Raw genomic sequence first — 13,088 nt, 5'->3', positions numbered from 1 at the left:
TCTAACCAAATACCTTTATATCAAGTCATACCTTTTAAAACACTGTTAGTGTTCCCTGCAGGCTGGGTAGGAGATATTTTTGCCAATGACACCACACTGGTTATAACTGGTGTTGTATTTTTCCTTGCAGAAGGGAGCTCCACTGAAGCAGTCTGTGCCTTATAAATATTTACTGATTAAAATAAAAAGGTAAGACCTAGTATAAACAAAAAGGTTACACACAAAATAAACCCTTTTTAACAACTAAGTTTTCAAGGAGCCGGGCAAATATCTAACTCTGTATAAAGAGTGGTTCTGGTCAATTAACATTCGTTAGGACTTAAAGACAAGCTGATTCTCTAAAATTATAAACTCAAATGCTACTTAACAGTTAAAATATAGGTATTAGCTTCAGAATCAACTGGTCTTTTCTATTAGTGACTATTAAAACTCCTCCACCTAAGCTTGCTTCCAATAAAAATTTAACATGATAATTTTTGTAAATAAGTTGGTGAGGCGCCTGTCCATCCACTGTTTTTTTGCCAACCCATATTACAAAATGAAAATTCTACCACTGACCTGACTGGTCTTAGGGAATAGATGATGACATAAAAGACTGGCACGTGGCATATGTGATTAAGGTGATGATCAATAAGACTGCAAAAGGTAGACAAGGGCCAGACTGTAAGGACAAAGCACATGGATTCTGTCAATTCAACAGCACTCCAGGCTTTGATCAGAGAGCATAATACCAAATGTTTTGAAACTAACTCAGAGAAGTACTCCTTCAAGGAACTACTATAAGAACATGCCACATATGTATCTATTCATCTGGATATTTTGACCATATTAGCTGTCCTACTTGCAAAATTATTTTATTCTTAGCCAACAAAACTTTGTTACCTATGAAGAATTGGTCTACTTTATTTTTTCTGATATAATTAATGTGTTGGTTCTTTTTTCCTTGGCTACAAGCAAGCTCTGGATCAAATCTTATGCCAGTCACAGAAACTGTATTAACATACTTATATCCTTCTCCCTTTGTTTGCCCTGATTTTCTATTCTTTTTTCTAGTTTATTAACTGAATAACATATATCTCTTAGTGGAAGTTATTTATGTATAGATAAATTCAACCAAAAGCAATCAAATCTAACTTTCTGATAAAACTAGTGCTTATCATAACATTTATTGATTCCTTGGTGTGTTTGATTATGATAGCAAAAAGCATCAGGATTAACCTTCCCTGAAGGGCAAGCTTTAAGAATTCTTACAGGAAAATTTAAGGAAATCCAGGCTATTTGTATCCAGTAAAATTTTGTTTTTATTACAACTGTCTGTGCTAATAGCATATCCTCGCACTGACATAAAGATCCTGTTAGCCAAGTTTAATTTTACCTTTATTTTGTGAAAGAGGGTCATTCATAATTTGCCGATGACAAAACTCCAAGACACAAAATAAGTTACAGAAATGCTTGATGTTTCCTCGCCATTTTATGGACTCACTTAGCTTACCCTGTCGTTTACAGCCATCGCACTTGGCCATCTGAGAAAGAAATGTAAGGCAGGATAGGCTTAAAACCACAAAATAATGAAAAGATAACGTTAGTCATAAAACCAGGAGGCACTATGAAAACAGGATGTATAAGTCAGGTGCAATCACAAAATACAGGGTTTAAAATAATGTGGTTAAAAATAGATATACTTAATTATTTGTTTCCACATAATGTCCTCAATATATAGAATATAAAAATTGATCTCCCATTTTCAAAATTACTGATGAAGGAATTTAGAGGTAGGTTCTACTTTTAAGAGGTTAAGAAGCAGCATAATGTAGTAGAAAGAATATGGACTTTGGAGTTGTAAAGACACTGATTCATTCAAAAAATATTTAATTAGGTATCCTTTGTCTTGAGCACTGAGATAGTTTCCTGGTCATATAGTTGTGATAAAGACATACTTCTCCACGAAGAAGATTATATTTTAGGGGGTAGGTAGACAAAAACACCAGATGGTTTCACTCAAGTATTTATAGGTGCTGTCTAGCTATCACCTACCAGCTTCTTGAAGGGTATATTACTTAACCTCCTTGGATCTTGCTCTTTTACTTTATTTATAAACTGGTAGTAATATACCTACCTCTAAGGATCGTAGTGAGGATTAAATAAAACAACACTTATGAAACACTAGGTGTGTATTAGTGGTTCAATTAATTTTAGCTTTCACAGTTAGCCTTTCAAAAAAGTAATTTTTTTAAAAGGTAGTGGGTAAGGAGGTCAGTCACAGTCATTTAACCTATTAAGTGAGAACAAGGTCTGACTTCTAGTTCATCACAGTAACCTTCTGAATGAGAGAGCCACTTAACGCAACATAACTACATAAGGTTCTAACTTAAGAGAACTCAGTTATAAATAAGGTAAATATGCCTCAAGAGAAAGCAAAATATAAAAATAAAAGGAATATATGTTCAAACAACAACAAAGTCTCCAGAAATCCTATATTCTTTACCCCCCAAATTTCATATTTATATTCAGTTGAATTTTGCTTTAGGAGCCCATAATTTATTTTAACCCAGTTCTAAACAGTAAATTTTACTTCACATGATCCAAACATATTTTAAGAAAATAATTTGTACTAACTTCAGAAAGCCAAAAAGGTATGTTACATTTACCTGATAAAACAAAACTGTAAATTTGGACATGCAATCTTCACAACAAAACTCTTCTAACTTGCCCTCCAATCGATTTTCTACCAAATTAGGGGATGTCTGTGAGCAATAACTGCACATCTTACAGTAATTTCCCCATCGTTCTCCAAAGTCACGGGCAGAGAGGAATTTGCAAACTGAGAACCAGAAGGGATGAAAGGAAGAAACATCAAACTTATATTAACCTGAAGGAGATAAAATGAGTTTCCACAGTCTCAGGTACCAGCTAAGCTAATTTCTACATACTTGACACAATTATTTGCTTCTAGGATAGGGGCAAGGATAATCTCTATATTCACAAAACAAACTCGTATCACCTTTTACATATACTCTAAATATTAGGCCATCTATATTCAGAAACATTAGAGATATAAAAGTTTCTTAAGCCAAGAAGCAGTAATTGCTTAAGTACCCTATTTACAAGTGGGTGCAAGAACAGAAAGATCTCTCAAGTCATTGCTAAACTTATAAAGAGATTTTTTACACTCTATACTAATATCATTGACCTAATTATCTTTCAAAAGTCTTTTTTAAGCTTTAAGGCAATTTATTTAAGATTATTGTAATTTAAAACATCACCACAAGCCCATCATGATCACAAATATATTACAATATCTAAAATCTTTTTCAGGGCGCCTGGGTGGCACAGTCAGTTGAGCATCCAACTCTTGGTTTCAGCTCAGGTCATGCTCTCAGGGTCATGGGATCGAGCCCCACATCAGGCTCCGTGCCCAGCGTCCAATCTGCTTAAGACTCTCTTTTCCTCTGCCCCCCCGCCATGTGCTCTCTATCTCTAAAATAAATCTTTAAAAAAATTTTTTTCAAGTTTTTCTTTATTGAGATTGTTAACATTTAGAAGTATAGACTTTAAAGTGACTTAAGTATAAAAACAGTGAATTAAGCATCAACTCAAGAAAAAAGCCTCAAATTATACCTCATAAAACAAAATTACTTGAAAATTATAGATTAGTGGCTCAACTCAGCGTGAATTACTTTATAACAACAACATGCTCTGTGGATAAAACTGAACTGGCTTGCTTTCTTTACCTTCACTACAGAATGGCTTATCAACCCCTGAGAATCGGACAGTCTCCTTTATAATTTTCTGCAATTTACAGTAGTCACACATTGCCATAACTTTATTTTTCTTTTTGTATTCATCAGAGCAAGTCTTGCCACAAAACAGAAACATTTTACCCTGCAGAGAAAAAAAAAAAGTCATTAAGATCCAATTAAACAGTTGCTTTAAGAAATCATTCTCCTCATTTTAAAGCAAATTAAGTGACTGTCAAAGATGAAAAGACAAATGCTTCTGATGGATACATTTATATTCCATCCCTTTCATGATTTCTCTTTACCTTGTAGAAAAGGAGTTCTGGTTTTGTGGCAAACAGATGGCTACAGTGTTGACACTTGAGTTTAACAAGTGTCCGAGCTACAGCAACTTGGGATGGGGCAGCAAGAGGCTGGAAACCGGCTGTGGCAGAGGCAGAGCTGCTGATGGAGCTGGTGGGACCGGAACCGGAACCAGCAGAGGTGTTACCTCCTGTAGCTGACACTGCTGACCCAGAGGGTGGGCTTACAACCACTTGGCCCTGAGATGGGGGTGCCGCTGAAGTGTTTGTTCCTTTTGGCTTGTTAAATACATTCTGGAAGAACACAAATAAGGCAAAGATTTTAGCAACTGAGAAGTAACATGACTTGGGTAATTTTTGTTTTCTTGTTTTAATAAATTAATGCCCCCACAAACATTTCCTTAACACTTTATAAAGTACCTCACAGGAAGAGTTTAAATGGCATACTTCCAGAATAGAAGGACTGAGAAATGCAACATTATAAGGTTAAGGACTGGAATTCGGGCTTCCCAGACAATTCTAATACAAGGCTCTAATAAACTAAAGCAGACCCCTTCTTTCTCTCAAAATACCCCTCCATTGGCATGCCCATCACCAGCTAGCCTCTGATGGCCATGAAGAGCATGGTGGCCACCAGTGGTCTCTTTTGCCCTGGTACCAGGGACATTTTATCAGGCATCTTGCTACCCCAGAGGGTCACTAAACTATACTTTCTCCATCTGTCTCAGAGAGTGAGGAACAAATGAGACAAGTAAATGGAGGCTTACAATTTCATGCCCGAAGTCATTACATTTGGCCCAGGATGACAGGAAGGGACACATGAGGACTTATCTGAATCATATCTTAAGTTTCCATCCTTTTGAAAGGGAGAGAACCAAAGGCAAAAGTGGGAGGGAAGGGGAGTTTATGTGGGGACCCTGAATAGGGAAGATGGCACTGAGGCTCAATACCTGGCTGAGACATTTTGCAGAAATGACTTTGGGGACCAGAGTTGAACAGAATCTTTTTCTAACTTAAATTTAATCTTTTGTAAATACAGACTTTCAGCAGTTAACATATTGCCATAGACCAATGCCTAAAAGAACCTCAGGTGAAATACTACCTTAGATCATACCTGGAAAGCCACCACACAACTGGAGCTGCAAAAGCTGTATATGGTTCCATTGGACATGGCGAGGTGGTACTGAGGGATCGCTGAGGTTTTACAACTATGACATGAAACCTGGACACCTTGGTAACAAAAAATAAAAACCAATGAATAAGCTACATAGATGAACAAATGATCCAAAAGTGTATTCGAAGGATTAAAAAATAGTAATATACAAAACTAAAATCAAGGAACTTTATAATAATCTGTGCTAAATGCAACTAATCGCAGTGAAGACCTACTTACACAAAAATTTAGAACTTACAAGTGATTTTTTTTTTTTTTGGTCTTTCTTTTCACATAGAAACTACAAAATAAATACCTCAACCAAGAAAATCAGTGAAAAACTATTTTCACTTAAAAATGAGTTCTCAGAAACTAAATCTTGGGTCTCAATTTAACCACATAGATAAATTTGGTTTCTAACAAAATGAAAGAAAAGCAGCTACATTGTTCTTCAATAGTTACTAAATCTATAAATTTATTGAATTTAAACATTACCTGAAGAAATAACTGTCTTAACTCTGTAAGCAGATAAGCAATTAATAGAGCAGAAAAGCTCAGTTTTTCCTGAGTCATTGGTAGTCTCAATCATTTCAGCTGAGGGCCTCAATGATTTCCCCAAGGCATATGGAGGAGTTTGGGCTGAATTCTATCAAGAAAATAAAATAACATTTAGATACCTAGCACAAGCATACAAGTTGTATAAGAAAAGAAAAAAGAAAACCTTCCTACAAAGACTGCCTTTGGCTGAAATATTTGACATGATTATGAGGACACTCTATAGATTTTTCTCAAAGTTGGGATGTGGGAAAAATAAGTTCTTTCAGACAAAAATAAAATGAAACTGAAGAAAATTAGTAACTACTCATGTATATTAACAACAAAACACATTAAAAGTAATTAATTTGGTATTTGTAATGCACTTTTTTCAGTACAAATAATCAAGGATGACCAGGTAATCCATGAACCAAAAGGCGATCCTCACCAGATCTTGGACATCAATCTAAAAAATCATCTACCACCTTTAAGGTTACTTAACCAGTAAGACTCTTCCGCAGGAGGAAACAGAGATGATGTTCAATGTATATTAAGAGATCTTAAAGAACTACCTGTTTTTCAAGCTGAGTTCACAATAAAATCTGCCTGTAACTTTACTCATGTTTTAAGAAACAATAATAATAATGTCTACCATTTATATAAATTACCAATATTATTATTTATTCAGTGCTTGCCATGAGCTAGGCCCTATGCTAAATAACTTATATACTGTATCAAACAATCCTTTCAACAACACAGTGAGATACTTTAAGAAATTATATTAACAAAAAGGTTAAATTAATTTTAATTCAATTAACAAATATACAGAAAAGTGGGAGATCAAACATTTCATCTCACTCCAAAGTTCCAGACTAACCACTACCCTATACTGTCACTGACACAACATAAAGTCTCTAAATGAGAAGTTATATGCAGTAGGTATTTACCCCAAAGATACAAATGTAGTTATCCGAAGGGGCACCTGCACCCCAATGTTTATAGCAGCAATGTTTACAACAGCAAAACTATGGGAAGAGCCCAGATGTCCACTGACAGATGAATGGATAAAGATGTGGTGTGTATATGTATGTGTGTGTGTATATATATATATATATATACACACACACATACATATATGTATAATGGAATATTACTCAGCCATCAAAAAATGAAATCTTGGGGTGCCTGGGTGGCTCAGTCGTTAAGCGTCTGCCTTTGGCTCAAGTCATGATCCCAGGGTCCTGGGATCAAGCCCTACATCTGGCTCCTTGCTCAGTGGGAGCCCTCTCCCTCTGCTGCTCCCCCTGCTTGTGCTCTCTCGCTCTCTGATAAATCAATCAATCAATTAATCAATCTTTAAAATGTTGGAGAACAGGGGCGCCTGGGTGGCTCAGTCATTAAGCGTCTACCTTCGGCTCAGGTCATGATCCCAGGGTCCTGGGATCAAGTCCCACATCGGGCTCCTGACTCAGTGGAAAGCCTGCTTCTCCCTCTCCCACGCCCCCTGCTTGTGTTCCTGCTCTCGCCATCTCTCTCTCTGTCAAATAAATAAATAAAATCTTTAAAAAAAAAAATGAAGTCTTGCTATTTGCAAGACATGGATGGAACTATAGGGTATTATGCTAAGTAAAATAAGTCAATCAGAGAAAGACAATTATTATATAATCTCACTCATACATGGAAGTTAATAAAACAGATGATCATAGGGGAAGGGAGGGAAAAATAAAACAAGACAAAATCAGAGAAGGAAACAAACATAAGAGACTTTTAATCATAAGAAACAAACTGAGGGTTGGGGCGCTTGGGTGACTCAGGTGTTAAGCATCTGCCTTCGGCTCAGGTCATGATCCCAGGGTCCTGGGATCGAGCCCTGCATCCGGCTCCCTGCTCAGCGGGAAGCCTGCTTCTCCCTCTCCCACTCCCTCTGCTTGTGTTCCCTCTCTCGCTGTGTCTCTGGTCAAATAAATAAAATCTTGAAAGAAAAAAAAAGAAACAAACTGAGGGTTGCTAGAGGGGAGGTGGTTAGGGGAAAGGGGTAACTGGGTGATGGACATTAAGGAGGGAACGTGGTGTAATGAGCACTAGGTATTACATAAGACTGATAAATCACTGAACTCTACCTCTGAAACTATAATACACTATATGTTAATTAATTGAATTTAAATTAAAAAAAGAAGGGCCTCTGACCCTCCCCCCCATGTGCTCTCTTTCTCTCATTCTTTCTCTCTCAAATAAATAAGTAAAATCTTAAAAAAAAAAAAAGATTTTATTTATTTGAGAGAGAGAGAGAGAGAGAGAGTATGTGCACAAGTTGGGGAGACAGGCCAAGGGAGTGGGAGAAGCAGATTCTCTGCTGAGCAGTGAGCCTGATGCAGGGCTCAATCCCAGGACCCTAAGATCATGACCTGAGCCAAAGGCAGATGCTTAACCAACTGAGCCACTCAGGTGCCCCAGAAAATATATTTTCTAAAAGGAAAAAGATATGCTTTAGATCCACTAATTTTTATCATCTATAACTGGTCATGGTTTATTTACAATTAATATGGGGCTTTCTTCACTTATCACTATACCACAAAATATTTCAGACTCCTTGCAAAACATGAAATTCCATTTGTGAATTCCTGACCATGATCTGGTTCACCTGTATCATCTCACTACCACAATCAACACTTACACCACCAGAAGCTATCCCACTTTTCTGCAAGGGAACTCATACACCAAGATCAACTGATCTTGCTTATTTTGCATCTCATCCCTGCAGGGCCACCCTGGAAGGAGTGAGCCTAACTATGTGTGACAGACAGATCTTCATACCTGCTTATACGCTGTGACACTTGTTGAACTAAAAACCTTCTGGGACTGGCACGGGCCGGAGCTACTATAGCAGTAGCTTCCACAGTTCTCGCAACAGTTCATGGTGAGGTTGTTGGCGGAGTGAAATTTTGAAAAACAGGCATCACTACAAAGACCATGCACCACATTTTGATACTTAACTTCAAATCGAATCTAGGAAATAAAAACACATACACATCCAAAATCAGCAAAGCCAATCAAAAATCTCAGATCTTTGAGCAGAATCCCAAAAGGTACAATGTGACTTACGTCGGCATTCTTCTGACACATACTGCACTTGGTTGAAATGCTATTGGTATATATGGTGACAACAGGTTTTTTCTTTAGCTCGTAAGAAGAAAGACATGATTGGCTGCAGAAATCTTTGCTAGGAGAAGAATTTTCAAATCGGGTTGTGATCGCATCCTTTGGATTTAAAATGTCTCTAAAAATAAATAACAAAGGCAAAATGAAATGTGTACTTCATAATTGTAATTTCTTACTCACTGTGAACTAAAATAACTACATTTACTAAGGGCAGCTACTGCATAGGAGAAAACAGCTGGCCTGGGATAAGGCGTCTGGAACCCTGAGTTTGAGGACTAGTTCTGTTACTTAGCTGAGTGACAATGAGTAAAGTAATTACTCTCTCAATTTTTTGTGTATAACATGGGTTTATGATACCTGATTTATGGATGTTTTGAGGGCAAATTATATTTAAAATATATCCAGCTAGATATTCATGACAAAAACAGGGAGGCTTCCAGCTCCAACCAAGTTTCATCCACTGGAGCCAATGGAACAAGTAGCCATCCCAAAAATTCCAGACCACAAAACACTTGTCCTCTTACTAGCCAGCAGCTGCCAAGAGTAGAAACATGAGTGAGACAAGGAATGACGTGTTTTGGGTTTTTTTAATTGAAATGCAAGATTTGGGAAAGAGACAAACTACCAAAGATTAATATAAAAAGTTAGCATGATATATAAAAGTTAACTATAAATGAAGTGAGCAAGGGAACAAATAAAAGAGCTATTAAGGTTTGGTAGCAGAGGACAGACGGAATTAAGAATAAGACAGAAAGAACACAAATAATCGAGCCGTTGTGTAAAACTCAAGTTATTTTGTAAGAGCTCATTGCTGTAATAAGCACTGACAGTAAAAACAAAGGCTAAGTATTGCTATTTTTCTGATCAGTGTAAAAAACTAAAGGAAATGGTCATTAGAAGCACTAGTAGAGGCCATAAAGAATATAATGGCAATAATATTATATATAGTAATGTGCATTGAGTAATTAGTATGTACCAATGTTCTCTTTTTTCAAATTATCCAACTTAATTATCACAAAAATTCTGTGAGGTAAATATAATTGCTCCCTTTACAGATGAGGAGACCAAATCAGAAAGGTTAAATAGTTTGTCAAGGTCACAGAGCTGGTAAGAAGTGAAGCCGGAATACAAACTCTAGGCAGTCTGATTCCACAGTCCATGGAGTTAATCATTCCACTATTCTGCCTCCCATCCTGTGCCTTTATTATATAGAACTGTTCCATGGTAAACTATCAAAGAATAACAATAAAAACGAAGTACTGTAATTTTCTAAAACTCACCTAACCTGAAAAATAGGACAGTGATTCTTGGAAATCAAGTGGATATGCTTACACACGGATGAAGTTATTAATTTTGAAAAGTGATTTTTCTACTAAAAACAAAGCAATAAAGAATGTTATTTAATAATGTGAATCTGCCAGTGGTATAATATACACATACGTAAACCAATGAGAATGACTTTTTTAATGGAAATCTGTGCACATAAATATAAATGCATTCTAAATCTTATGCATCCAAATGAAACTTATACCTTAACATTTATCTTAAAAAAAACCATACATCTTCCAAAAACATGGCTCCAACATTCTTCTAATTTCTTTTATTTATAAGAACTCTAAGAACAACTTTTCAGTGTTATAGTCAAATATCATGTTTAAGAGTATGACTCAGCTGAATTCGTCTACAACAGTCAACTGATAAAGGCATCAAGCAACTTTTGGCAATTTGCAAAAATCATGGTATAAAGATAGATTTATCACCTAACTTGGTCTAAAGGAATGTTTCATAGGCTCTGAATGCAATGCCAAATCAAGAGATCAAAACAAAATTTTGAAGAAGAGCAGCACTGTGGTAAAATGTCTCTGACAAGAGTGACTATTTTTAAGAGAATAATATGCATTTGGATGTATAAGTTGTGCTATGTTCTTTAAAATTTAATTCATTTTGATATCTGATATGTTGAAATAGAGTATATAGAAACAGAAAACTAAATTTACCCTTTCAAATCAGTTTCATGAGAATGATTAGAAGAGTTTAAGTAAGGTATTAGAAGAACATTTTAGAATATTAATTTGAATATTTATGTAAAATATTTTTAAATTCCTCTTTCTTTTTAGTTGGAGATTTCCATTTTAACAGGATCTACTTTTAGATATGTAAGGTCAACACCCAAGCAGATAAAGAAACTGTCATCTATCTCCAAAGAAAAAATAGGAGCCTATAAATTCTATGTTAATATACATAATAATAATTTTATTATTAAAAATAATAGGATCCCACTTATTAAGCATTTGTTATGTGCTAAGCCCTGGGCTAACACTGTTTCATTAAAATCTGAGTAAGTAGATACTATTTACTAACAAAGAAACGGAGGCTTAGGAAAGTTAAAAATCTAGACCCAAGGTCATATAGCTAGTAAGGGATTAGAGCCATGATCTAAACCAAGCTCTTAACTTTTTTCACTCTACATTAATGACTACTGACAATACAATGTGTTCCTAGAACTACACTACCACAGGAATAGGCAGAACATGCTAAATTTTTCAAACATACTCATGTAAAGAAAGAAGTTTATGTGGCTTTGTTGCCATTTCTTCCTTTCTCTGCACCTACGTGTGACTGCAAAGCAAAAATAACCTCCAACAAAAACTTACAAGGATGTTTTAGAAATAAACACATTACTTTTGTTACCATTTAGAGTTTTTTATCTTCTAAAGAATTAAATAACTTATATAATACTATAAGACTACTATTACTGTATTCTATACTTCAGTAACTTTCAAGATAAATAGTTGTGAATGGTTGCTGTCTACAATTACAGAATATATGAGTGGTCCTACAATTCCCACAATTGGTTTATTTCTTTTCATAGTAAAATTTAAGCTTAAAGAGACAGAAAGCTGGTTTAGATGACACTTTTAACACCAAGTCTCTTATCTAATGTTACAAAACTTGAAAATTTGCAAATTTCTCAATCAGCTAAATATTTCCATAGAAACATGCTAAAGAGATTTAAAGTAGCAATAGCATCTTTGGTTCTTTTGGGTTTTTTTTAACAATAGCATATGTGAGCTAAACTTTATACACACTAAAAAAGAAAAGTAAAAAGGGATGTAATTAAAAATTTTATACTTTGAACAGTTTGTGCAGGTTTTCTTGGGAAGAGGTGGTATGCAGACAGGTGAAGAATATCCAGTGATGCACCGCGTGGAGCAGAAAAGCTGAGTAGATCCTGTCTTATGATATGCAGTCTGGCCTTTATAAAGCATTTTTTTACAACCAGAACAAAAAACCTGAATAGCTATGGCTGGAACCGAAGGAAGCAATATGTTTGGGCCAGACGATGCAAGAGAAAACTGAAAGCCTGGGGTCAACTGTTGGGCTATAAATACAAAATAAGGGGGGGGGAAACAGTTTTAGTATTGACACAAACAAATATACATTCTCCATTTTTTAGGACAAATTCTCAGTCTTGAAATCCAATATTAATGAGGCAATAAATACTCTAAAACAGGGGTTTTCAAACTTTTTTAACCATAACCCATAGTAAGAACTATATTTCACATTATAACTCAGAAGACATATATTTTTGTGTGTATGTGTGTAAAATTTAATAATTGAAACAGTAGTTTCATGAAATCATGTTTCTTTACATGCATCACTTTAATATAATCTTAATTCTATTCCCACTTTTTATTTCTTCACACACACACACACATATATATATATATCTTTTTTTTTTTTTTAAGATTTTGTTTAAGTAATCTCTACACCCAACATGGGGCTCAAACTCACAACCCTGAGGATCAGGGTCACACACTCCACTGACTGAGCAGCCAAGTGCCCCTCTATTCCACTTTTTTAAAATGCTAGTCAAGACCAGCTACCCAGTTCAAAAAGTACTGCTTTATCTTAAGGAAAAACAAACTTACATGAGGAGGCACTTTCCCTCAATTCTACTAGCCAGAATTTAACAATATTAATCATAATTAACTTATACAGTTCTATTTCTTACCAAGAGGACTGTCACCAACTGAAAACACAGCACTGATTTTCAGTTCACTTTCTTGAGTTTTTGGCTTTGGGGCATGTCCATACTCCTTAAAGAAAAAAAAGAGAGAAATGAATAGTGTTAGTATCTAAATAAACTAGAAATTCAAGCAAAAAATAATACTGTCATATCTCTTCTACATTCTAATCATA

General features: G+C 35.5%; 1 protein-coding gene across 5 annotated transcripts in view; it reads right to left on the bottom strand.

Moving 5' to 3' along the window:
- The window catches only part of ZMYM6 (zinc finger MYM-type containing 6), a 42,849-nt gene that overhangs the window by 19,315 nt on the left and 10,446 nt on the right, over positions 1-13,088 (bottom strand). For all 5 annotated transcript variants that reach the window (XM_025856511.2, XM_025856512.2, XM_025856510.2 and 2 more), the window contains 11 exons: positions 12,901-12,985; positions 12,018-12,267; positions 8,829-9,003; positions 8,541-8,732; positions 5,688-5,838; positions 5,154-5,269; positions 4,043-4,333; positions 3,732-3,882; positions 2,649-2,821; positions 1,376-1,523; positions 32-172 (listed from right to left, as the gene is read on the bottom strand). In XM_025856511.2, coding sequence (XP_025712296.1) covers positions 32-172; positions 1,376-1,523; positions 2,649-2,821; positions 3,732-3,882; positions 4,043-4,333; positions 5,154-5,269; positions 5,688-5,838; positions 8,541-8,732; positions 8,829-9,003; positions 12,018-12,267; positions 12,901-12,985 — 1,873 coding nt within the window. The remainder of the gene's footprint in view (positions 1-31; positions 173-1,375; positions 1,524-2,648; positions 2,822-3,731; positions 3,883-4,042; positions 4,334-5,153; positions 5,270-5,687; positions 5,839-8,540; positions 8,733-8,828; positions 9,004-12,017; positions 12,268-12,900; positions 12,986-13,088) is intronic.

The sequence above is a fragment of the Callorhinus ursinus genome, unplaced genomic scaffold (assembly GCF_003265705.2).
Source record: "Callorhinus ursinus isolate GAN/ISIS: 27379988/994484 unplaced genomic scaffold, GSC_fseal_2.0 scaffold18, whole genome shotgun sequence".
NCBI classification, from domain to species: domain Eukaryota; kingdom Metazoa; phylum Chordata; class Mammalia; order Carnivora; family Otariidae; genus Callorhinus; species Callorhinus ursinus.
The sequence above is the reverse complement of the archived record's forward strand: the minus strand, read 5'-3'. Positions and strand labels throughout refer to the sequence as shown.